We start from the raw sequence: 27300 nt of genomic DNA on the forward strand, positions 1-27300 counted from the left end.
TCTATATTCAAGAAGTTTGACGATTTATGTATTATTAAAATCTTGAAAACTTTGAGTTGGTGCAATTTGCAATCTGTGTTATCGTTATAAATACATACACCTTTATTGTGTAATCTTTATAGAGACGTATATAACTAAATACTGTTGATTAAAAACCTTTGATCATTATTATCGCAGATTTAATTAAATTGAAATTGCCATTAAATAACAGACGATATCTCAATCAACAGGTTTGTGAAAAAGGAAACCTAGCCTCCGCACATATAACTCACTCGTCCAATGTCACGCAGTCACGTTTTTGTGGCTGTTCAAACTTGAAAAATGATAATTATTGTGTAATAAATAAATCCATCGTTTCGTGGAGTCGATAGGTTATCTGTACAAAGTCACATTAAAGTTGCTTGAAGTGATGGCTAAAGAACAAATAAACATAAGCAGCTTTTATATTGATCACGGAATGTTATCCAATGATGAGACTGAGTTGATTGACAATATATTTGTCAACTCGGAATACTTGGCCTTCTTTGTTTGATGTGGGTATCCTTTAAAAGAATTACAATACAGTTAATACTTTTCGTGTTGATTTTGTTCTCTGCAGGCGTTTATTTGAGACGACTGCCAATATTATGTGAATATTGTTATAGAAAAGTAATTTGCAAATCAAAAGAAGATCGATAAAAGTACTCGCAATATATAAAGGATACTGCTTTCAGTGCATACCCAGTCAGAGGATTGGTACAGTAAATAGAGATTCAGATTACACCATGGTAAATAAATTTGACTTGTTATTTATGAACCTATTTTGATTTATGTGTCTACTATTTTATTTGGAAAATAATAACTTAGTCGCTATGTTAATTGTATGTAAATAGATTAATATATATTTAAAAATATGTAAAAGATTTAATCTTGGGTTCATGAAAAAAAAAACTGCTAAGTAAAATTTATTTTTCCTCACTTATCTCTATGTACTGAGTTATTTGGTTTGTAAACTTCTTTCTTTAAATTGTGATTTTATCGTCTGCGTTTTGATACAGAATGACCTCAATTCAATTAAGCGTTTCTGTTTAACCTGTTTGTTTGATCTTAAAATAACTCCCCAGAAGTGTATGTTAAATTGCATATGCTTTCTGATTCATAAATGTATTAACGAAGGATTTCTTAAAAAAAATTAATACTTAGTAATCTATTAGTTTAGTTACTTAGTTACTATGCATCGGAACATGCTGATTTACGATGAAAACAAAAGATTCCTGAATATGTTTAAATTTTCACGGCCAATCTTTATTTTAGGATATTAAAATATTAAAAGGGGATTTTTGCATTCAAAATGTGCGGACATTAACGCTTTTAAGACCAATGACAATTTTGATTACTCTTGTTTATATGTGTTTGTTCAAGGCTAATTCTGCCTTAAATGCTAATTCGGAAACCCACCATTTTTTTGTTTTCATTTTGCAACGAAAAAGAGAAAGTTCAAAGTTAAGTCCCTTATAGGATGCCTCGTGTTTTAAAATTATTTGAATAAGGTTTCCACTTATTAGCACATATACCATGTAAAACCTTGGGTGTTTAAACTGTTTTAATGCATACCGAACCATACAATCCCAAGTTTTATTTTCATAATAAACATAAGTTTAAGTGTTTTGTAACTTCATAGGTATGCAATTTAAATCAAACAGGAAACAGCAAAAGAACACTTGTGTAAATTTAATACAAATTAAAAGTTTAACTATAACAAAAGTTATATTTTTGCACGTTTACAAAGTCTCGATGCTTCATTAACTTTTGTTTTCGAGTTTAAATGTGTTTCAGTATTTTATGAATATCCGTTGAAAAACTGCTGTCAGGTGTTTCATTATTTAGTCCACGTGCGAAAGGTCTATTTACTGGATAGAAACTTTCTCTTTTCCTTTTATGTTCGTCCAAATTAAACACATTCAAGGTGAAAAATACAATGTAAAGGAAAACATTATTACATCACCCACGCACCGGTTGAGAGCTGGTATTTATATGTCGTAGAAGGGACAAATAATTCCGAATTATATATAACGTTCACTTCTTATATCAAATTGTGAAACATTTAAACATCGGCCGCTTGATTTGTCAGATTTATATTTGTTGATATACATACCATAGATTGACACAACAGTACAGTCGGATCAAAAACATGTTTACTTTTTATCATGTACTCAAAGGGTTTCTCCAAAGATGTTAATTTGTTGTAATGTCATTTAATAATTATTAACACATGCTTGATGTATGGAAAATTCTGTAATAATTAAAATTGTAAAAAAACAGATGTAAAAACAAAGTTTCTTCAACGGTAATCGATATCGTGACATTTGAAAGGGAATTTTAACGTGCTATCCTTGTACAATTCAGGCTGTTGATGTGTTTTCCATATTAAAAAAGGATGTATAATACTATTGATAAAATTGTTACAAACTCTTCATTATTTTATTGATAAGAATTACAGAACAAAACAAACTATTAAACGATTTCATAAGCAATGAGTGTTATTTCGCTTGTTTTAATTTAATGTAGTTTTAATGTATATGTGGCGTAGTTATACTCCGTAACATTTGATAATGTCTTTAGTTAAGACAAACAATAACTTGTTGATAACAAAATGTGCCTTTTAATATTTATAATTAACTTCAATATTTCATGAAGGGCATCTTGTTATTTCTCCCATGTTGACGGTAGTAAACTGACATATATTAATTTTGATAGTCCAAATTTAGATGGCTTTCTCTGTTTCATAAGCTATATGTGATGGAAATTGTACGTATAAACGGCGATAATTCAATTTTAAGCAATATATCAGTCTTCTTTACGTATTAAAAAAATGTGCACCGAATGAAGATACATTTTCACTTGACAGAAACAACATCGATTAAAGTATTAATCCTGACCAAATGTGTATGTTTTTGAACATATATAGTTCGCAAAGATGTGTATTGTAAAGATCCGTTTGGAAGTTTAGCCAGGAGATTTAATTTATTATTGAATAAGTACTTTGGTTTTATAAGAACAAGGCACCAATTTACTTTTTGGTGCAGGCCATTACTGTACCGTGTAAGATTTGTAAACGCTAGTTAATAGATGTGGTATATTATTTATTGGCACTTAATTAAAAAAGTATAGAGACGAAATAAAGCAGGCAAGAAATGTGTTACAGCCTTCACAAAGACACAGGATGTGTCAATAAGCTGGTATCTGAAGTGTTCATTGAACATCTGGTTTTGCTGTGATGATTAATGTATTTGCTTTACGTGATACATAATCCCCCATAAACTGCCTGGGTCATGAACAGTAATACATAATGAATTTAATCGTTACATAGCTTAATTTGTTTTAATGAGGACGTCTTACATGTTGAGTTTGAGGCCTACAGCTTAATGCTATCTGTGTAATGTGAAAAATAGTTTCATCAGCAGGAGATACACCTTTTGTAGCATGAGGCCCCTAATTTGTGGAATTATGAAAATGTTAAGCAGTATAGAACAAAACACGACAGTACTCAACCATCCTACAATGAATTGTGCATCCTTGCAGGGCTTGGTGCAAAAGAAGTACATATAATTTTCGGCATTTGAAATTTATTGAATGAGACGAAAATTACTTTCCTTTAAGTATGTTTTGCCATTAACGGGCGCTGTAGAAGCACGAGGATATTCTTGCATGAGTGAACTATTTGGTAATATTTTGTCATTAAGCATGTAAACTTGCGAATTCGCATGGGGTACATGTTATTTTTTATAGTATTAAATTTGTGAATCATCTCATATTTTAGAAATAATGCATGGAAATGAATAGTTGATATTTGTATCGAACTAAATTGACATATGGCGATACTGTATGATGACTGAGGAAAGATTGTATTAGCATGCGTCTTATTATGTGATGTATATGTTGGTTGTTAGGATGTAAGGTTCAATAATAAACGGACAGCCGGTGTGTCTCAGCGGCTAATATCAAAAACAGGGTTGTGTTTGTTTTTCGTTTAGGCAAAGAAAGGATGTGAGGGAAAATTCATTGTACGGATTTTTCATAAACTCAAACAAAACAAATAATTGTTGCATCTCAATCGTTACAATGTCCTATTGAACCATTACCGTTTTTAATCGTTTTGGGTGTGGCGAGTCTGCAAATAAGAAACGCGTATCGATGTATCACATTAGTTGTAAACCAGTTGACCGAGGCTTACTGTAAATCCTAGTTATTTTCAAGTGCGACATGATTAAAGGTCAATTTATTTTCTGTTGTATTAATTATGTTCAGTATGCAAGTATACTGTTTCCTGCAAGTTACGATTGCAGTTTGTTCACTTGACGAGTTGATGTTGAGCCCTAGAAAGTTTCAAATTTACAGTGAAACATTTCAAACTAAACATTACAATATACAATAAATATAAGCGGAAAACTTACGTGTTGTCGTCATTTAAACAATCCATTCTGTTTTAGAATTTCGATATAGAAAGGCACTTTTGTTTCCATGTTGAGGTTGCAGGCAATTTTGATATTACTTAATTAATAACACTTTGCCAAGATGTCGTATGAAGCTTGGTGCTTTGTTTTTGGATGTTTGCTGATATGCCATGGAATACTTTGCGATGGTACATTCAGCAAAATAAATGTGAACATCTTTCAATATATCATTGCCATCAAAAAACAATTTTAAGATTACAAAATTGAGTTTAGCCGTGTTGTTCTGTATAAGACTGGTTGTTACTACACTACATTAAGATTCATTAAAAGTGTGGTTATTCCTGACTAGCAGACTGGACATCGTTAGCAATTGTTGGACAAAATTGTTATATAGTTTTGTCATCAATATTTCATCATATTCTTATTTATTAAGAATTGCGATACTTTGTCAGCATTTGGTTTGTGTAAAAACAGTCGAAACTTACATGGCTAACTTACAAATGCGAATACGCAGACTGTCAATGAACCGACGACATTCTATAAATATTATATATTCTTCAGATTACAACATACGTTGATGTAAGCTGTACTTTTCAAAAGTGTAACAACTGATTTTTGTCCGTTGATAAACGAATATCGTTTTAGTTTCAGTTTCATATTTGCATTTGCGAGAAAACTTGCACATGTAGCATGTGCATCGCGATATTAGAAAAACTGTTACATGGGTGGAATGCCATATACGAATGCAGGGTTTAAGTGGGACAGCAACGTTTTATAGATGTTAAAATATTGCAAAATCGTTTTAAAAATACAAAGAAACCTTAAAGAATAAGTGATATAATTTTAAATGTTAACATGGTTTAATATTATATTTTGTGGTCGCTTAAAATAAATATGTTTTAACGCAGCCTGTTTTAAGGGCTTCCACGTGTTCTTGTTTTTTTTTAAATTTGCGATGACCTTCAAACAGGATTGAAGATACATGGCATAACGAGAAGTTAGTTCAGAATTTTTAGTTGTTGAAGTTGTTAAATAAGAATGCTTTTCAACTTGCGTTAGAACAATGAAACACAAATAAAACAACTATTTCTTCAAATTGTCAAATTTGATGAAAATAGAATTGCTTGTTTTTAAAATGCATGCATTTACTACAGTTACTTATTGAAATTTAAATCCGGTTTATATTTGGATCTGCAATTCCTTCATGACTTCGTAACTGTAATAACGATGTTATGTTGCATGTGTTATGTTATTATCCATACAGAAAACCCCAAACTCAAACTAAAAAATATTTGTGGAATGTAAACAATGTGGTTCTTAGCAGATGATCTGAAAATTAAATTACAAATAAAAATCTGTCATACTTATTACATGATCCCTTTATTTTTATATTACTGCTAGTTTCGTTTAATTTGAAAGAAAAACGTATCGCCTAGATTCACAAAATGTTGTTTGTATTTTCGTTATTAATATTGACAAGCCGTTATTTATTATAAACAGCTATAGACAATAGTTTATGTTACTTGAAAATTAGCAATTTTCAAAATTCACGCGAAGATTATAAAAATCTAGTTAATGCAAGGTAATGAGATTTAACGACATTTAATGGCTTGTTTTTGATGTTTAAATACTTATTTTATCCAGAAATTCCTTCAAACTTCAAATTGGTTCAATCAGTTTCATCATTTATTAGAGTTATGGAATTAAAATGTCAAGTTATAAAGGTTCTATAGACGGACATGACTGACGTATTTCGGTATAAAACCTTGGATCATTTTTATCTCAGATTTAATTAAACCGAAACTGCGATTTAAGTTTAAGCCACATCTCAATCATCAAGTTCTGTTTAATATAACAAGACATATTAATTTCGCTCTCCAAACATTACTTAAACGTTTAATGCCACACCCAACTTCCTTTTAGGGGTATGTAACCTTGTCGGTAAATGTAGACTTTTTCCGTTCTTATCAGGACACCGCCGCGCGATACCGCGGTAGCAGTGTGCTACTGTGCATGCCAAAAAATAAAAACAGTGTAATTAAAAATTGTTTAAATACTGTGGCTAATAAAAATACAGATAATTGTATAGAAAATTAATACATGTTTTAATTCACAGGTACGTCTACAATATGAATGAATTACCAGGTGATCGTTTAAAGTTTCGTTTTTATTTGTGTGAATTAACAATTTTGCAAGTCAGTCTGTGTTAAGTACGCTAAGGACCGTAACCACTGCCTGTATGGATAACTGCAGTAAAATTAAGAAGACGACGAATGCTAGGAGCGCCTGCTCTAACCACCGCATCTGCCTTTTTATTGTTTTTACTGGTACACTACATAGTGTGTATGTATCCAAAAGTATAAAACAGCTTGTAAGACAACGTTGGCCAGTCTAGTGTTTATCATTGAAATCTGCACACTGATTAGCCTGTGCAATGCACACAGGCTAATCTAGGACGACACTTTCTGATTTTGTGGTGTTTTTCGTTTAAAGAGAGTTTCTGGTACTGGGATGGCAATTAATGCATATGCATTAAGCCCTGTTTTCCTAAAATGAAGCTTAAATTATCTTTTTTATTAGCTGTTACTTAACACTTCAAGTCCGTTCGGCTTATCTACGGAAAGCTTACTTCCCGCCACACCTGCCGTATCCGCGCGAGAAAGAGTTGTATAGAACAAGAGGTTTGAGTTCTCCAACTATATTCATTCACAAATGGAAACATTATGTGAATATCGTGTTTAATGGAATATTTTTGAACGGAGCTTATATAGAAAAGAATAAAGAAACATTTTTTGTATTACACGTGTCGCTGAAGAAATTATTTATGAATGATTAAATAGTTCACGATCTGCTGCGTCTTAATGACGTAGTGCAGGTCATTCATACTCTGAGGCTATTAATAGATTCGGGAAAACAACGCAATTATATAATGTTAAGCTTGTTTATATTCTCAATTTATACAACGTTGAACATGAGTTCAACAGTAACTTCAGGGATACGATAGACAACAACAAATATGCTTCATAATCGCTTAAACCGAATATAAAAAAAAAACAATTAAATATAACAAGAATTATCTGTTTCGTAATCTCGTTCATGCTTCTACAGCGGGATTAAATTGATATTTCTGGGAAACGTTCTTTTGTTCTCAACAGATAACGGCGATCTTTTGTATTTACGGATGCAAACAACGCAATAGTAGAAGGTTAAGCTTGTTTATATTAACCGTTCTCAATTTATAAAACGTTGAACATGAGCTCACCAACTACTACAGGTATACTATAGACAACATCAAAAATGCTTTATAATCGCTAAAACCAAATATTAAAAAACAACTAAATATAACAAGAAATATCTTTTAAAAAGGTAGTCGGCGTAAATGCTGACTTTAAAATAAAGTTTGCAATTTACGTTTTTAAATAGATAAACTGAAAACAAAAGTTGTACTAAGTTGTGTGTTTTTTTCACTTGTAAGTCGCATATTCACATCATGAAATGTGTGTTATCATTGTCAAAACAAAAATTAGTGTAAGTAGATAAAATTTATACTACGGGAGTGCACATCATATGTGTCCTCACATGCCTTATTATGAGTATATTTCTTAACTATCGAAATATATCGTATCTTAATATTTGATTTAAATGCAATTTTCTTTCGACACATTAAAATCACACTTTCATAGCCGCGTCTTGCGAAAATGGGTCTTATACGTTTCGGTCAGCGTATCTTAAACCCAACATGTGCATTTGCGCAGTCTGGTCAGAGGCAATGCTGTTCGGTATGAAATAACTCAATGTGCTATGGGCTCATTATGTATCTCCTGACCAGACTGAGAGATGCGCAGGCTGAATGGGCTTCATATATGATGGGCGCATATGGAATAAGACCCATTTTCCTATGACGAGGGTTATTAAAAATCTCATTGCGAATTGTAAATGGCACATTTTATAACAATGCTTTTCGATACAAAATTAAATTCAAAATAGCAAACTTGTAAATAAGAGCAGCCTATCAAGGCGTTCAGGAACGATTTTCAGACGTGCTGACCGAGTACGGCAAACATTGTGGTTGGATTTCCTCTTATCGTGACACTATACTATTCCGGTAATGTTTGTTTTCTCATCTTGAAAGCAAAACTGTGTTTATCGATAGTCAATTATATATTCCCTTGATGATTTAGTGAGTATTGATCCTGAAATTTTGCGAGATGGGTTTTAACGCGTAATTGTAACTGGACCACAATTTGTGTCGTTTGAACATACAGAGAGTAGTCCGGAATTCCTTACACTGAACAGTGCTACATCCTTTGCGCTGAGCACAGACACAGTGATGTCGCAAAAGTTCAGAGGTTTTATCTCGAATCAGCCTATGAAATATTCGAAAATATTCACGCGTGTCTGCTGGCGTTAGGTAAAAGTTATTTAAGGTGAAAAGCTGGGTAAAACAGCTACACCGAAAAAGCGCATTAGTGCTCTATACCTATGTTTAAGTCAGAGTTGTTGACACCGTGTGAACTGCTATGGTAACCAGTAATGCATTAACAACAAAGTACGGGTCAACAGGGCTGTCTTTATGACTATCTAATTCTTGAGTAAAAAGTATTGCTCGCAGATTTAGTTTTTATTTATTTTCATCAATTATATTATTGTATATTTTGAATTTGTATATGGTGTCAAAAATCAAAAGTTTTGTACAGGGAATTTTCATCATGAAATTATATTCTTAGTGAGATAGGTATTCGATATTCCAACAATATTCATTTAATATGATGGTGATTGCAAATTGTCTTTATATTCAGCTCTCATTACCATTCTCATCATACTTTCTATGCTTTCAGAACGTCCAAAAAAGGCCATGTCGTTGTTATTTTGTCTAAGTTATCTCTATAAAATAAATAGGATGATTCAAAGTGCACACAAATCTCGACCCGTGCGTTATGAAAAACTCTTTATAAATTTGAATGGCGTGTGTTCATTTCAAACTTGCGATTAATTTTGAAAAAATGAGTTGCGTCTTAAATTATGCAACAGCCGAACAACTTCAGTACCTTCAGCGCTTTGATTAATGATTTGAATAAAACAACACTTCTCGACCTGTGCTTTAAGACACACTCTTTATAAATTTGAATGGGTTGTGGTCATTTCAAACTTGCGATATAAAAAGCTATAACATAATTTTGAAAACTGACTTGCGTCTAAGATTATACAACGGCGAACATATTCAGTGCCTTCAGCGCTTTGATGTTATATGTTGCATCTTACACTTTTAACAGTTGTTTAAAACTGTTGTTTTTTGCGTGTTAATCTAATTGTATGATGTTCTGTTTGTTCTCGATTTGTTTAACTTACGCATGCATGTACGTTGTTTGTTCGCGATGTGTTTTATTTATGCATGCATGAACGTATAATACAACAACAACAACAACAACAACATTTATTTCAGAAATAAAGCTTACAATAAAGCTTCTAGCCTACAATAGAGAATACAAATATACTTCTGGTTCAGATGATTGTATTTAGTATATGATAGAGGAGGAAGACAACTATTAATCGTAATGAACCTTGTGTTGAACGTAAATTATACAGTAATAACATATGTTAACAAATTATTAAAATTTGTTAATGGGAATTGCATACGGTTAGTTTAAGTTACTCGTTAAATTGCTTTAACATATACGACTGACATTGGTTTAAATAATGTCTAGCAAGATACTTAGTACAAGCGTTTCGTAAATATATACTTAGTTTGTTATTCCTTTTAACACGGAGCGTATATTGACAGGAGTTGAATCGAGTATTTGACCCTTACTGTAGTACATTCAAGTTTATGCAAAAACTAATCATCACAATTTATTGGTTTATACGTTATCTTGTTGCTTATTAATTCCTCTTTCGAAAAAAAGATAACTTTTAGTATATTTCCGTTGTAATTAATAGATTTATAGCGCGTTAAACACAAAAAATAAACATTTTATGTTTTCCCCCCTCGCGTTAAACCGTGTCGTAACTTAGTCACGTGACCGGTAGCTATCGATTAGCGTAGATCGAAGCGCCGAGGTTATACATTTTGATGTAGCCACTTACGTTTTTTTTTAAAATAATTCTTTAATTTCTCGGCCGATTTTGACAAATTATATATCATTAGAAAGTCTACGTTTCGTAGTTTTCAGGTATATAATATATATGAAGTTTTTTTTCTGATTTGCGCAGCCCAGCGAATTATAACTTTAACTTTTGCAAATATCATACCGTTTTAGAATCTAGATTTACGGTTAACATGTTCGTACTTAATACCGATTTGTAGCGTTTATATTTGGAGTTCAGTTTTTAAAACTGCATCTTGCTAGGGAGAAAAGAATTCTGAAGCAAGATGTAATTTTTAAAACTGAACTCCAAATATAAACGCTACAAATCGGTATAAAGTACGAACATGTCAACCGTAAATCTAGAATTTAAAACGGTGTGATATTTGCAAAAGTTAAAGTTATAACACGCCGGGCTGCCCATATCAGCAGAAAAACATAACATATATTTATATATCTGAAAACTACGTAACGTAGGCTTTCTAATGATATATAATTTGTCAAAATCGGCCGAATAAAGAAAATACAATATAAAACAAGATGTGAGTGTATAACCTCGGCGCTTCGATGTACGCTAATCGATAGCTACCGGTCACGTGACTAAGTTACGACAAGATATTTGTCGATTCGGTCCCGCTTCATATCCATCTTATCTAGAGTCCATGCTTTTAAGGGCAGCCGTCGAGTTCTCTGAGAAGAAACATTCAAAATATAAATATGTACTTGTAATAAATTTAATTTTATTTGAAAATCAGCAAGTCAAACAAAGATTAATTGATCGTTTAAACACGGAGTTTCCTCCGCGTTTCCGAACGCCGAGGCCGCCGCGTCGGCTTATCAATTTGCCGATTGTTAACCTCGAAGCCCCCAATCATTTAAACAACGTGTATCGCGGGACGTTCTTAATCTCCCTCCATCTCCCTCCATAAACTTGCCCGCGGAGTAGCGAGGGAAATGTGGGAAAACGCCGGGACTGTACTGTACTTGTTAAAAAACTCCAATTAAATAACCAGTCTGAATATAAACTTAATTGAATATACAAACTTCATTTGCTTCTTTACTATAATGCCGATTCATTTATACTTGAAAACTGTTACATTAAGCAAGTGCACGTCTTTCAACTCTACATTTTGATGAATACGAGCACATGCTACTCAAGACAAGTTTTGCCATCATATCCGCTGGTCGCGAGGTACTAACGTGGACTTACCCATTACTTTATAGTATTCTCAGCTGGTCGGCTTGATGTATAAGTGTATTAATGACATATGATAAATATTTGTGCGACTGTGTCACACATATAAAATACCGTAGGTTTGTGTTAGCAAACCACCCTCATATATCTCATGTGATTCGATTGAATTTGGAATATACAATAATCATAAATGGTAGATGTTATAAATCTTTTTATTTATGAGTGATGTGCCCATTAACTTATCCATTGATTTAGTTGACATATAACACATTATGCGTTTTTCAATTGCGCAATGTCTCAAGCAATTGCATTACAACTCTTGATAGGTCATTTTAACGATTTGTGGATTTGCAAAACACACATTTTACGCGCAGCAATTCATTTATTCCTAAGTTACGTGCAGTTGAATATCTACCATGCCTGTTACAAAGCGTTGCGGACAATGAAGTAAAGTTTATGATAAAGTTCTAATTGTGTGTGTTGGCGTTGTAGTTTTAGTCGTAGTGATATAAAGTAGCATACATTGTTGGTAAATAAATATGCATGTAAACTAATTTCTTTTGTCTATTTATGCAGGCTGGGAAAGTTGCTTTCACAAGGCTGATGATTTTGAGCCTGATAAATTACACATATGCAACGCCGGCAGGTAATACATTTAGTTTTCGCGCAAGGAAAATTCTTAATAGATTACATAAGCATACGTTCTATAATTGCCATTGAGGAATTTACCATATAAAGATAACAATGGAAGACAAGTGTTGTTTTGTTTTATGCTTGAATGCGGATACGTGTTTAAATAATTAATGCATCTATTCATACACTATTAAAGCCACATGTTCATGGGCATAATTAATTTCTCAAACATTGTAAACGTAGTAATGAGCTTGAATATTTCGTTAGTACATGTAATAGTTCATAAACGTTCCTCAAAATGAAGTTAATTGGCACCAGTAAGTGAAGACTGTTCCTAGTAAAATATAGTGGATAAATGTTTTCTTTGGGGTAATAACGTACATTTAATTTCAAATTGTTAAGTTAAGAGATTCAATTAATCAATTATAAGAAGTGCTTGCGCGAGCGAAAATGCGTCATTTTTTCGCTTTACTTAGAATATTATTTGACCGTTATATCCCGAAAGAAAACAGATTTTATTTCTATTCAATGCATTTAGTTATTTTTTCATATACATAATTTATACGACGTATATCGATTTATCCCCGTACTATTTTCTTATTCAATTTAATGCGTAGTAATTGGGGTAAGAAATCAACATTCCAGAACCTTGTTGAATTCCAGTTCATTTAAAGAGTAATTTGTGGCGGCTTTTCAGCCGCTACCAAAATCACAATCATTATGGGCGTCACGTAGTTTAGCAATATTGATCTGAGCATAACCAAGCATAAATTTAAAATTGATAGTGCGGTAGAGTCATCGACAAAGTGTTTGCAACAAAGGGTCACTGTCAAAATATGGAAACGCAGACAAGGCGTATAAATTGAACTATGCTCCTTGTAATGTAAAAGTGTCGGCGATATACGATTTAACTTAGTTTCAAATAGGAATAATGCTGAGGTGCGCATTACTGACCAATCGTTTTATTCCGACATGTTAAAGTAATCGAAATGAAAAGGAAGCATAGAAAAACGATTCCTGACTTGGATATGCACATATGTACATGCAATATTTGCTCAATGCGAGTCGACGGCCAATGTCGTGTTAATTAACAAGTTAAGTTTTTTTAAATAATGAAATGCTATTTTTTCAATATACTCTTTAATATAATTAGAATTTTATAATTAACGATCCTATGCAAATATAGTGATATTTCTCTTCTGTTTAATTAGATGATAAGAGGTGAAACGTAATAAGATACAATTAAAATCTGTAAAAATAGGCCCTATTCAAGCTAGTGAGAAAATTTTAAGGAATTTAGTTTCCGAGAATGTTCAATATTTCATTACATAGCAATAAATGACATTAATGAAATTGGTTCATTACTTTGAATTTTTATGATTCCTTAAATTTTATCAAATTATCTTAGATGAGTACTATTACTTGTTGTGTAAAATTCGGTTTTAAATTTGGACGAAAACACAGCTGCTAGGCAACATTTGACTGGCCGAAAAGCGAGTATCATATGAATATCCCATTTTTGAACTAGTACACATAAACCACACTATTACTCTGTGATCATACTTATATGTTATTCAATTTGTATTGATTTTTTCCAACAAAGATATTTATTCTATTCATTATATATAATGAGAGTGATATTCACTTAACCGACAAATCTATTAGACTTACATATATTCCCTTTGTCATCCTTCACTGATTAAATATACATAAACAGGAATGTTCAAGCGAGACAATATTTGAGAGAGATTACACATACATATGGGGTGTGATAGAATCTCAATTAATATTATTGTGTGGTCGTCCTTTTAGTTGGCGCTTTAGGCGGCACTTGTACGACTGATGGCGATTGTACCGTTACAACAAATGCTGGAAAATGTTCAACAACATGCGCATGCAGTGACGGATTCTCAGCCAACACCGCGGTTACTGCATGCATAGGTAAACTGAAGTTGCCACGAAAGTATGAATTTACTGTTGGCGTAACCGCATTTTCTTCTTGTTCCATCTAGTACTGATGTAAAAATCCTTTTGATTAGTTCAGACGTGGCTTCATCAAAATTATCAATTTTAACAAATAACCAACTTAAGCGTTCAATTATTGAACCTCATTTGCTCAATGTAAGTGCGCAAGATTATATTCCTCGAAGGTTCCTGGTTCGAATCTCCGTGCATTAAGCATATCGTTTGGTCATCCAAATATTATAGTTGTTAGTAAATTTATTTAATGAGTTTGCATTCCCAATTTGAAACTCTGGCTGCAAAAATACTTTACACAAGTACTGAAGCTTAGCTTTAGATTATATGGTGTTGTGGCTAATCCATCACACGCGTTCAACATTATAAAATTACGTAACACAGCACATAACACAATTATGTAACACATACTTGTTGGTATCCAATATAGAACATTTTATCCATTAGGTTATTCTAAAGCTCTTTTTTTAATTAAACCGGTGGGAATGTATTTAATGTGCAATGTCATAATAACACATATATGAAAGAGCTAAAATAATACATAATCCACTTACTAAATAATGCCTATAGTAAGGAATCGAAGTTAAATATGAAATATAAATATATGATATTTGAAGCTTAAAGATGAACTTTTACGAAAGTGTAAAGCAATAATGATACTTCTTTGTTGAACAAATAAAATAGAATTATCTATTGCATCGTATGTACAATGTACTACAATAACAATACGAGTTTTAAGCTTCGAAACACCATATACAATATTTACGAAATATTATGTTGCACATTAGAATGCCATACTGACCCCTTGATTTAAATTGAATGTTTTTCTAAAAAAATATGTTTGCATGTATGCATCATCATAGTGTTTGGGTTTGGGGTACTTTAAAGAGAACTTGCTCCCTAAAATAACTCGTGCAGTTTTTTTTAAAGAAGTGTAGGGCTAGGAGTTTGAACGTATCTTTAAACGTGTTGTTTAAGAAAAGAAATCTATAATTTTTGTCTTAGGTGTTAATAAGGGTACTAAAAATAAACTTAATGAGCAATGTAAATTGCATGGATCTCACAACAACATTGAAAGTGTGTGAGGCTGGATAGGATGAAAGATTCATCATACACTATCTAAATATCTGTATACAATCAACGTTAATAATAGCTATTATATATATATATATATATATATATATACATAATCAGAGCTCCAAATAATTTTTTCAGCCGAAGGGTATTTCACTCATGAAATTTGTAATTGATGAGTAAAAATCGAAATTCGATAATTTTAAGGAGTATTTATGTTCAAAGGATCATAATCAATAATAAATTGTACATGTAGTGTTAACTCGCTATAACAAGCAGTCCTGTACACAATAAAGCAATCCCTTTTGTTTTATTTAACAGTTTTTCTGTTTTTTTTTTGCCCTTGGGTTATAAGCAGCCATTAATCTATTTTTCTGTCTTGATTTGGCAAGCCACTGTTTAGCACACACAGTACAGCCACGATCAACATCTTCTAAGCTTGGCCCACACAACTTGTTTATTATATGTGTTTTTCGGCTGCCATTTAAAAAGTGCTTCAAGGAAAAAGGTTTCCCATAGTGCTACACAAGAGATGAACTGATAGCAAACATTATATTCTTGATGTTGGGTAATTTGGGTTTTATCGAATGTGATGTCAAATGTTTTCACCGTAAGCGTATATCGATTTTCAACAATGCAGCGAGGAGCCCGTTGTGTCAACATCGGGCTTTATCGTGGGCAAAAAGGAAACGATACCGTTCTGACTGAGGATAAATAAGGTCGGGAACCACATTTTATACATATATGGTGATGTCACTACATTTTACCGGTGTGGACACAATGACGGGAACCAGTCATGTTTACATGAATTTATATGCATATATAAACGGCTAATACGTATTGAAATTGCACACGATGCGTAATCCAAATTAAGCCATGAGTTTTTTTTTAACTCAACACACTTTTAAGTCATGCGTATTTTCTTTTTATTCATGCGTATTTTACGCAAATACGCATCTTATCTGGACCTCTGTTTATAATATACAGTTAAAATGGCGAATTCAGGAAAAATTCTTATACCGACAGCAATGATTGGAATATTTCTTCAAACATTCGTTCATTAATCTTTTGTGAATAATTATTCCATATTCCTTTGCTGTTTCTTCAGTCGATGGTGCTCATAAAGGCAAATGCTCAGCTAGTTTAGACTGTACCAGAACTACGAATGCTGACGTCTGTGCACAGTGTGCAACAACTTTTGAAAAACAGACACCTTATTGAATCGTTCTAATTTATCCTTAATGCTTATCATATTTTCAAAGACGACTTGTCGCGAATTAAAATAAAAACACGTTTTTAATGCACAACATGTATCTATCTTAACAGAAATCTATATTGTTAGTCAAGGTGTAAATATTGGTACTTACTATAAACTTAACTATATTTCTAACGACTTAATTAAATCTATTTAAAAGTGAAATGTCATGGTTTTTAGAACCCTTTAAAACCCTTTATTTATCGAATTTAGTGCGTTTAAAAACGTTTTTGCACATTGCGTCGATTCAATGACGGTAATATTAGCGAAAACGAATATGACAAAGTCGCGAATTTTCACACATGCCGATCTACTCGCCATTATCATTCAAACTGGTAGTGACGTATTTTAGACCCGTTCTCATTCGCCGGCAGTAACCGGCATAAGAGCACTTTGGATATGATATTTCTCGCAACTTTTGTAAGAAAAATAAATAAAAATGGAATATGATAGTTATTATGAAGAATTTTCTGTTGAACCGGACATGTTACTTTTGTATGAGAATTTAGTGATTGTCAGTCAGGTTTTTCCTAATCTGAATCGGACAGCGAGGAATCTTTTACCGATGCTGAAGCTGCCCATCGGTAAGGGAATAGGGATTGGTAAATATATTTTTTTAAATGCATATGCCGAAAACAAAACACAATATATGTTTGATTTCGTTGATTGTAATTCTACTGTACGATCGCGATGAATATGAATACGTCGAACGGTTCATCGACAAAGAACGGATACTTGATAGAATTGTGAATGGATTCATTGAAAGTTCAAATGCAACTTCCGTTATAATAATGTGATGAAATCAAAATTAGGACACGTGTAGATGAAAGGGGGCAGGTGGGACCTTGGGGCGACAGGGTTCTGCACTCGTGTGTTTGGCCCAAGTCTGATTGCGATCGAAGTTTATATTACAAAGTTGATTTGATTGGGGGAGGTCTATTATCTGATACCACACTGTGACTGCAATAATCAATTTGAGATATATCCGCTGATGAGACACATTTCAACACCCAATTAACAATAAACTACATCACAACATCTGTAATAATACGCAGCGCTGATAACTTGTCATTTTGAGATTCGCTTTTGCTGGATATTTGCGAAAGTAAAAAAAAATAAGACAGCAATCATTCTCTTTGTGACCTTAAATATAATCCAGATACTTGTCAATACTGAAAAATGCAAGCTGTTAAGTGCGTAAATAAATAAATAAAATAAATACCAATAATTATGATCCATGCACAAAACCATTAGCATATTATATGTTATTGTGAATATGCCAATATAACATACCAAATCATGTTAGCAAACAATATTAATTTTATAAATATTATTCAAATTTACGTTAAAAAAGTGTCTGTAGCTGGTCTGTGTAGAACCAGGGGCGTAGGTAATGGGGAGGCAGGGGAGGCGGCCGCCTCCTCAATATTTCGGCTATTCGTCGTTGTATAAATAAAACGTAAAAGCCACAAAAATCGCCGCCCAAAAACCAGTATTTTTGTAATCACGCGCCGTCAATGCAGAAGCCATGTGTCCCCTCTCCGTCTGCTCCGAGGTCGCCAATAGTGATGTGTCAATATCCCTTGTTATGTGTCATAAACCAGGGGCCCGGGTAAATGTCATTGCGTTAATTGTTTTATTATTCTTTTCCGTGGTTGCACTGTCGGTGTTTTGAATAAGGACAGGCTATTCTATTAATTTTAATAGATCGCTTTAATTCAAAGGTAACTGCCACTTAAAACAATACGCGTAAAAATACATTTATTATTTGATTACAAATTTATTGAAACAATATCATATATGTAATTGTTTAATGTTAAAAATGAGTTTTCCTAATCAGCCTCGAAATTCTGCTTTTCCTACGAGTACATTTGGAAAGAAAAAGGCAAACGGCGCATGATAAATTGTGTCTTCAATCAACAAATAATTTGGCGTGGATATAGTTCTAGGGACTTTAAAGTTGAATTATGCCTTAAAGCGGGTATATGCGATTTTTATATGTGCTGAATTGTAAAATATTGATACAAATATGTTATAATAACACACAATATGCAAGAAAAATGATACATTTAAGACGAATTTCATAAAATACAGCAAATACAAATTAGGGCCCTGAGCCGATTGTGACGAAGATAATTCGTAATTATTTTCCTACAATAACCGATGCATTCGTCTTTTTAGTAAGTGTTTGTGTGTCGTATGAATCGATATCGCTGCAGGAATTTCAAATGAACCGTTAAACTAAATTTAGATTCACATCGTACATGCATGATATACATGCTGGCGAATTCGGCTGTACAGCCTTTTTCGATTTCAGAATTAAATATCTGGCTTATTTAGCATTTTTCGACACATGTTCTTCTTAACTTTTATTTTAGTTCATATTGAAATATATGTATAATAAATTTTTACACATTTTATATTAATAAATAAATATTTGACAAGATCGTATATACCCGCTTTAATTTTTGTTTATTTAACTTAATTTAAAAATATTTATTCAGCCTGGCTCAGTATTTTAATAGTACTCGAAATGTGGATATATTCTTTACTAATCATGTCATATTGTATTGGTGGTTGTGCATTTTCATGTGGTTATTTATTACAGTCTTCCCATTTCAGGTGTTAAACATGTCCATCAGTCATAAACTAATAGTGTTGTGAATGTAATATTAATGTTATTATTTCTCATATCACTTGTTAAACTCCGTTATCAAAATACATAAAATTAAAATTAAAACATAAGCATTTTCTTTATTTTATGTTTTAATTAGCACGAGTTTTTGGAAAGAAAAAAATAACTGTTGAGATTTCTGGGTCGTCGTCTGCAGCATTGGACAAACTGATTTCATGACAAACTGTGAGTGAGACAAAAATCGAGCATTTATATCAACATGAAAGTTCCCCAAAAACGCACCATATTAATTGAAATTGTAAATTATTTCGAAACCACGAGAGAGGACAACCCTCTCAAACGAACCCCTTTATGTTCCCAGTACAGAAACTGGACCGCCTCTCCAATGTTTGGAGGTTATCTACGCCCCTTGTAGAAAACAGTAATTTCTTTGGGTTAAATACCCGTATAACTAAGTTTACATTGTGATATTTTATTCTCTCATAATTTCTTAAAAGTTAAGGAAATATAATTGATAAACACACATATATTTTTAACAATTTTAGTTTTTATGGTGACACAGACCATAACTTGAGTTATTTATAAGTTGGCGAGTGCTTTTTCGTTTTCGTGACGAGCATGATAAACCAGATCTATAATAAACACTAACCTATTATTCTGTTTATCCTACTATTTATTCAGTAAACCTTTTAATTTAAACAAAATTAGTTTAACTGGATAATTTCGCGTTTTCATGAGTGTTTGTCATACTTTGATAATGACTGTAGTGTTACCAAGGTCAGTGTATCACTCCGCGTTCAAAAAATAACCGCTGATCAAATATTTTTTTTAAATCAGAATATCGTTTTGTGACAAATAAAAGTGCGTTATAAATTACAATTTTATTTATATTGAATTGTAAATCTTAAAGTTTTATAACATCAATATAACATTTAGTTGGTATATACAAGGAACTACATTTGTTTACAACGTAGCCTAACAACGTAGCACGTGCCGTTGATTATACCAGAAATTTAATAAACGGGGCTTTAATCAACCGAAGTGGGATAAAATCCGTATATGTAATCTACAAAAAGGCATAACAATAATGCGTTTCCGTGTTTCTTGTAGTATCAATACTGTTCGAATATAGTCTTGCAATTTCAGAAAATATAAAAAGCATTTTAAGTTATGAAATCCGGTTTATGTAGTTCGAAGTTTTGTTCTGACGCTCCATTTACCCGTAAGCAACACACTGAACCATGTCAAATAACGTTTGTCATGCAAAAAACTAATTTCAACAAACGCTTTAACTAAAACTGAGCGAAAAATTAACAAAATTATACGATATTGAACGTCAAATTTGACGTTAAGCGCGAAGTGTTTAAGCTCCAATCCGTAAATACAATGGACGAGTTTCCGTGTCATGCGTGTTTTGTAAAAATGACGTCATCACCAAAATAGGTGGCGGAAATACCCGAGCGGTTTACGAAAAAAAGATCATCGTTTTTGAAATTGCTCTTGATGATTCCAATCGTTTTATAATATACATATTATTAAAATAGCATTTTCCGTAAAAAATTCGGCATATGACATTGAAGACTGGATGGAACGAAATATAAAGTATACACCACCTACATTTCGTGACACAATGTAAGTTCATTAATTCCATCAAACCGTTTTGAATTAAGATCTACATTATGTAACTTTAGAACAAAATGCTAATACCGAAAGCAATAATTTAAATACATGTTAAAAACATTCGTTGATTAATCCAAACCATATGGGATAAATTATGTCGGATTCATTCGTTGTTGTTGCTTCCATAGCCAATGGTGCTCTTAAAGGCACACGTGCAACTTATGTTGTCTGTTATGGAACTACGAATGCTGACGTCTGCACAACAAACAAGTGCGAATGTAAACCCGGGTATTCAGCAAACACTGCTGAAACAGCCTGTAAAGATATGACTCATTTAAATGCGCGAGGCAGTATTAAGGTCAATTGTTAATTAAGATAAAATATGTAATTATATTGTTATCCAACTTATACAAACACTGTATCAGAGTGAAGTGATCTGTCGCTTATACATATTTTATTTGAAATACGTAATGTTTCGAAGTAAAATAAAGACACGTTTTTGAAAGTGAGTTTATACGATTATTCGATTTAAATCGAAACACTTAATTAAAAAACTTTTATCCAACACCTTCATATAAACGAAAATTGCTAAATAAAATAAATCACCCTTCTACAAATGATACAATAAATCTCAGTTGTTTTCTCTTTTGAAAATCATAACGATTAAGTTTACACCATTACACAAATTTCTTACCATCTATTGTGTATATGTGTCATATGAAAAATTAGCACATCAGTGTTGGATTTCTACACAATTAACTTGTCTGACGTATATGAAAGAATACTCTCTTGAACAAAGGAAAAATATTTTTAAGAGTAAATGACTCCGTATTCGTTGATTTGCTTCAACTATTTATTGCTTAACCGTTTTACCTGTTTTGAAAAAGATCATATATACCCCCTAGTAAGGATGTTAATGAACACACAGGTAATAAGTTACGTATGAGGTATTTATTGCAATATAAATATGATTTTCATAACTTATTAAAACAATCCAAATGTATTATTAATTATTATACTTTTTCAAACAAAGCGAACTGCATTGGCTAATGAATCGAATATGCGATGTTTTGTATTAAATATAATAAGATATTCGCATTTTAAACCACCCTGTAATATTATCTGCACAATTATTTTGGCTGTATTAGAGACATATAAAGTGTTCGTCGAGTATATTTGTATATGATATCGTTATGTCATGGTTTTCAGCGTTATAAGTAACACGGCTAAGACTAGACTCTTAAAATGAAGAGCCACACTGTTATGATAACACACGCATTGCTATTCTTCCTGCTTTGGAAACTTGCAAGGGGATCATGCTCGTCCTTTAAATGTTTTAAGCCAACGGTGCACTTAATGGAACATGTTCAACTCACTCCGACTGCACCAGAACTACCAATGCGGACGTTTGCACGAACAGCAGGTGCGCGTGTAAAACCGGGTATTCAGCGAACACCGAAGCGACAGCCTGTATAGGTTTGTATATTCTGTATTTACATTCAGCATATGTGAAACAGTGTTGTAAAGAATTGTTGTTAATCTATACATTTTATTTAAAATACGAAGATGTGTTCATAACGCTGCGCTTCGTTAGAATGTTGAACATCAAGTATAAAGAAATATGTACGCATAAATATATAAGCTTGAAAATTTACGCGCTTAAACAGTTTGTATCGTACAGATAGATATCTGTTTGATCGGGTTTGAAGTATGCAATATAATGATTGCAAAGGTGATTGGTTGAACATTTTTTTTAAATCGTAAAAAAACTCTTATTTAGGTAATGTTCTGCTCCACTTCTTTTAAACAGTTCCTTTTAACTCTTTAACCCATGTTTTATCTAATTTGAAAAAAAGATCTTATAAACATGCTTTTAAGGTAGTAACAGTCCTACCACTAATACTTATTAAAAAAATAATTAACACAACTTTTCCTTTGCACTTCACATTTCAATGGATATATGATCTTAATAACTCATGAATGACGTTTTGCGAAAGCGTATTGTCAATCATGATATTTTTTTAATAAAGAGATTTTTTTGTAATTGTTTAGTGCTCTGAATGTACAAGGCACTGTAATAATAATAAGAAATGTTAACTTAAAACACCTTATTTAATTTTAAAAAATGTTGATACTTTAGATACTTCATTCAGGTGTATTGTTTTATAACTATAAAAAAAACCTATTAATGACTGGGTGTTGGTACGTATCTTTAGTTTAGTTTAGTTTAACTGTGTTATGTTAGAAAATGGACTCTTCATTTTAGTCACAGGTGCCCATAAGGGTACTTATTATAAACACATTAAACTATGAAAAAATCATATTCACAACAACAGATTGAAAACTGTGTGAGGCTTGATGGAATGAAAGATTATTTATACATCAGCTACATCGCAAAACACATTAATAGTTAATTAATTACTTAATGTAGATACTTGTTCTGGTAATTATTATGGAATTTCATACCACAACGCTATTGCGGGAAGCGATTATTTGATTACATGTTCAAAACATTCGTTTATTATTTAGAGCAACATGTGAAATATTTACCAAGTTTTCATTTACTTTTGGTATTTCTTAGCCAATGGAGCTCTTAAAGGCGCATGTGCAACAAGTGCGGACTGTACAGGAACTACAAATGCTGACGTCTGCACCGCATTAAAGTGCCGATGCAAAACCGGGTATTCAGCTAACATCGCTGAAACAACTTGTATAGGTATCGAATATATAGCACTCTTCAAACTTTATGACTCAGTTTGAATCAATCGTTATTGACAATGGAGTATGTGGTTTACTTGTAATATAGATTTAAAAAAACAATTACCTTATCGAAGTATAGTGATATGTCGCATGTACATATTATTATTTTATACACGATATGCGTCGAATTAAAACAAAACACTTAATAATTAACGATGAATGCTAATTGAAATAGTGCGTATATCTATAATTGCATCCAGAAATGTGGTGTTTTTTTTAATTAAATTTTTGGAATAACGATACATTTTCGCCGATACCGCAACCTTTACTCCTTTACTCGTATTTGTTGTGGAACCAACTATTGTATCTGTCGTATGAACAAATCTGCACTTGTGTGGGGTTTCCGCATAGTGTACATGTCTGTTGCACATGCATACATTTTTGAAGGTACAAAGTGACGTTATTTGTTAATGTATACAACTATTATCTTGTTTATTTTCCGGTGCTAGTTCTTTTAAAAGGTATTTAAGTTTTTGGATTCATCAACGTTTTATCTGTTTGAAATAAAGTAAGATTGTATATACCCGCTTTAAGGGAACTACGAGTCGTCGAGAGAAAACTTAATTATAATGGATAAACACACAGGGGATAATAAACTCTTTTTTTTTCAAAAATATAAAGTCATAATATCTTACACATGCAGTTTTGCCAAATGTATTATCACTCATAATAACTTTTATTGAACAAAGCGAACATCAGTGTATGTTGCATTGAAAGTTTTGTAATAATAATAAGAGTTTCAAAATGCAATACAGCTGTATTATGTTGACAACAAACAATCCGTATTAAACAATCTAAATGCTTGTCGAATATATTTCTCATTGCGATCTTAACTTCATGACTCCTTTCATCTTTATTGTGTGATTGTCAGCTCATATACAATTATAACTCTGTAAAAATACAAAGCAACATTGCTATAATTACACATGAAATGCTTTAACTTCTGGCGTGGGTAAATTCCATGAGGATCACCTTAGTTATTTAATTATTTTAAGCCAACGGTGCTCTTAATGGAGCCTGTTCAGCTCCCTCTGATTGCACCGGAACTACAAATGCGGACGTTTGCACGAACAGCAGGTGCGCATGTAAAACCGGGTATTCAGCCAACACCGAAGGGACAGTCTGTATAGGTCTGTATATTTGGTATTAACCAGCATCATGTTTGAAAAGCAAAGGCGTTATAAAGCATAGTTTCTGGTCTTCCAATATTATTTTAAAAACGAAGATGTGTTCATAACCCTTCGCTTAGTAGGAATGTTCGACATCAGACATAAAGGAGATTTTTGTGAGACTAGAGGACACTGGTACATGCAAATCTCCAAGATTGAAATTATACGCCTCTCGAACATTTCGTAACTATCAGGGACACATTAAAAAGAATAAAGCTTTGTTTGTTTTGGATTAAGGCATGCAGATTGTTTGCAAAAGTGTCATGTTGACAGTTTTTTTTAACGCTTATACTTGTTTGCGAACAGAGAAAACTCAACCTTTCTTAGGTAAACACGTGTGGAAATTCGAACATATATTTTACTTGATATTTTACAAATTATATCAAGATTTTTAAAAAGCTTTTTATAATAATGATGATTGTAGATAGTACAAGTATTCAAAATAAAATTATTTAGTCTTTATCTGGTAAATAAAAAAATATATGAAGTACTATTTACGATTTATGCAGAAGAACGATACATTAAATGCATGTTAAACATCAGTTGACGGTGCCCTCGGAGGAAAGTGCACCGTATCAAGCGACTGTACCAATACAACTAATGCCAACACCTGCACTTCCGACAAATGTGTGTGCGACACAGGATTCTCCGCGAACCCAACTCAAACTGCATGTTTGGCCGGAAATACAGGTAATATTATAATGTATTTATAACACAAGAGCTATAAATTGTCTGTATAAGTAAAATATAATATATAACGTGTACCAATAGTATATACCATTTAAATAAAAATCGTTTATTAATCGAAGGTTTCATAATATGTTGTCTGTTAACTCAATCTTACTGATTTGCTATCTTTATATAGCTATCACTTCGAATATGTTCTCGTGTTTATTTCGTTGTAGACAAATCAGCTTACTCTGTCTATATTCGTTTTTATTTTAGTATTAGCATTCTTTATATACATTAAGCATTTTGTTTTCAAATACCTTCAAAGTTTGTTAGGCTATGTATCCATTGTTGCAGGTTCCGTTTCCATGGCATCGACATGGATACTTGTAATCGCTTATATGCCTGTATCTATATATCTATAGAGTACGCACATGCTTTTGCAGAACAAGTAAATGTGGAAAGGTCCTATGGACAAAAGGCGAGAAGTTATGTGTGTTGTAACTGTATGCAGATTTTTATTTTTGTGTGTTTAAAAAATCCACGGTGATGCTGCCTTTTACATACTACCATTCTTAGAGGATAGATTGTAATTGTGTAGAAATGAATCGTGGTGGGCTTCTTTTTATATTTGTCAACATAAACAAGATGTTATTATATCCTAAAACGAAAAGAGTTCACGTGTAATCGACGAGTCCATGATGATTGCAAATTTCAAAGGACAATTCTCTCTATATAGATTGAGCCAAATCACAAACATAAAGCTAAAATGTACTGATAAATATATAACATATAAATATAAAAATAAAGAAACAACTTTCCGGACTTATATTTCCATTTAATTTCAAAACTTCCCCCCACCCAGCATATATTTTTTATTAATAGTGGTGCTTGTTGCTATGTGATAATAATACACATACTTTTGTCTCTGAACAAATAGACGTTATATTGATTATCTAAAAACACAATTTGGACAGGATTACAATATATCGTATGATCGTAATTATGAACACGCTATATTATTGTTTCAGATAAATACTTATTAAACACGCAATTGTCAATTGAACAAGTCATATGATGAAAAAGAATCCGAATATTTCCCTTCACAATTAGCCAACTAATTGCTTAAACGCATGATTATGCGTACATTACTGTCATCAAAATCTTCATTAACATATTATAAATATTAAAACGATATATTATTTGGAAGAACTACCTAAGTGTTTAAATAATCATAATTCATCTGTTCGATCCCCACCACAAGAAATGTTAAACTGTTAAATATATCGCATGTCTGTTATATTTGCTAAACAATAAACATAATGCATTTTATATTGTATAAATCATAACTTAAATTTCTCCTTTTTTAATAGTTTGCAATTTCAGTCTTTCCAAAGGCTTTTCACTGTTTAACAAAGTCATCAGTTGTTTTAAGGACATGGACAAAATCGGTGTATGATACTGTTTATAATGGCTATACATATTAGATTTTTGTTTTGCAACTCTTGCAAACTAATGACAGTGCACCTTAAAGTATATAAGGAGACATTGAACTCGTAGCATCTTGATTCTAAGGTATTAACATTGAACGGACAGTCTGTAAACTGTTGAAATTAATAAATATTTAATAAGTTTAAGTATATACCACGAATATATAACCCGTCTAATATCCAATATGCACTAATCCGATCACAAAGTGCCTAAATCTACCACGGAAAACACAACTTTCAACAAAGTTGACCAGTGACTGTGAAATACTCCGAGACATTAGATTTGTATAATGTACGCATATTTAAA

The 27300-nt window shown here is 32.3% G+C and overlaps 2 protein-coding genes across 4 annotated transcripts in view; both read left to right on the plus strand.

The window, feature by feature from the left end:
• Positions 1–27300, plus strand: part of LOC127864849 (MORN repeat-containing protein 2-like) — a 94764-nt gene that overhangs the window by 57211 nt on the left and 10253 nt on the right. The gene's annotated exons all lie outside the window — the stretch shown is intronic.
• On the plus strand, positions 559–26348 carry LOC127864848 (tenascin-like). Its single transcript, XM_052404743.1, has 7 exons — positions 559–767; positions 12288–12357; positions 14157–14285; positions 23487–23621; positions 24661–24795; positions 25378–25524; positions 25861–26348. The coding sequence occupies exons 1-7, from the start codon at positions 765–767 to the stop codon at positions 25926–25928; spliced, it is 687 nt and encodes a 228-aa protein (XP_052260703.1). The 5' UTR covers positions 559–764; the 3' UTR covers positions 25929–26348.

This window comes from Dreissena polymorpha, chromosome 1 (assembly GCF_020536995.1).
Source record: "Dreissena polymorpha isolate Duluth1 chromosome 1, UMN_Dpol_1.0, whole genome shotgun sequence".
In the NCBI taxonomy this organism is placed as follows: domain Eukaryota; kingdom Metazoa; phylum Mollusca; class Bivalvia; order Myida; family Dreissenidae; genus Dreissena; species Dreissena polymorpha.

What these genes read in the sequence shown, in the direction of transcription:
- LOC127864848 (XM_052404743.1), top strand. An exon ending in CACATATGCAACGCCGGCAG is followed by an intron (nt 12,358 to 14,156) that starts GTAATACATTTA and finishes TCGTCCTTTTAG; the next exon opens with TTGGCGCTTTAGGCGGCACT. An exon ending in ATGTTTGGCCGGAAATACAG is followed by an intron (nt 25,525 to 25,860) that starts GTAATATTATAA and finishes CCATTGTTGCAG; the next exon opens with GTTCCGTTTCCATGGCATCG.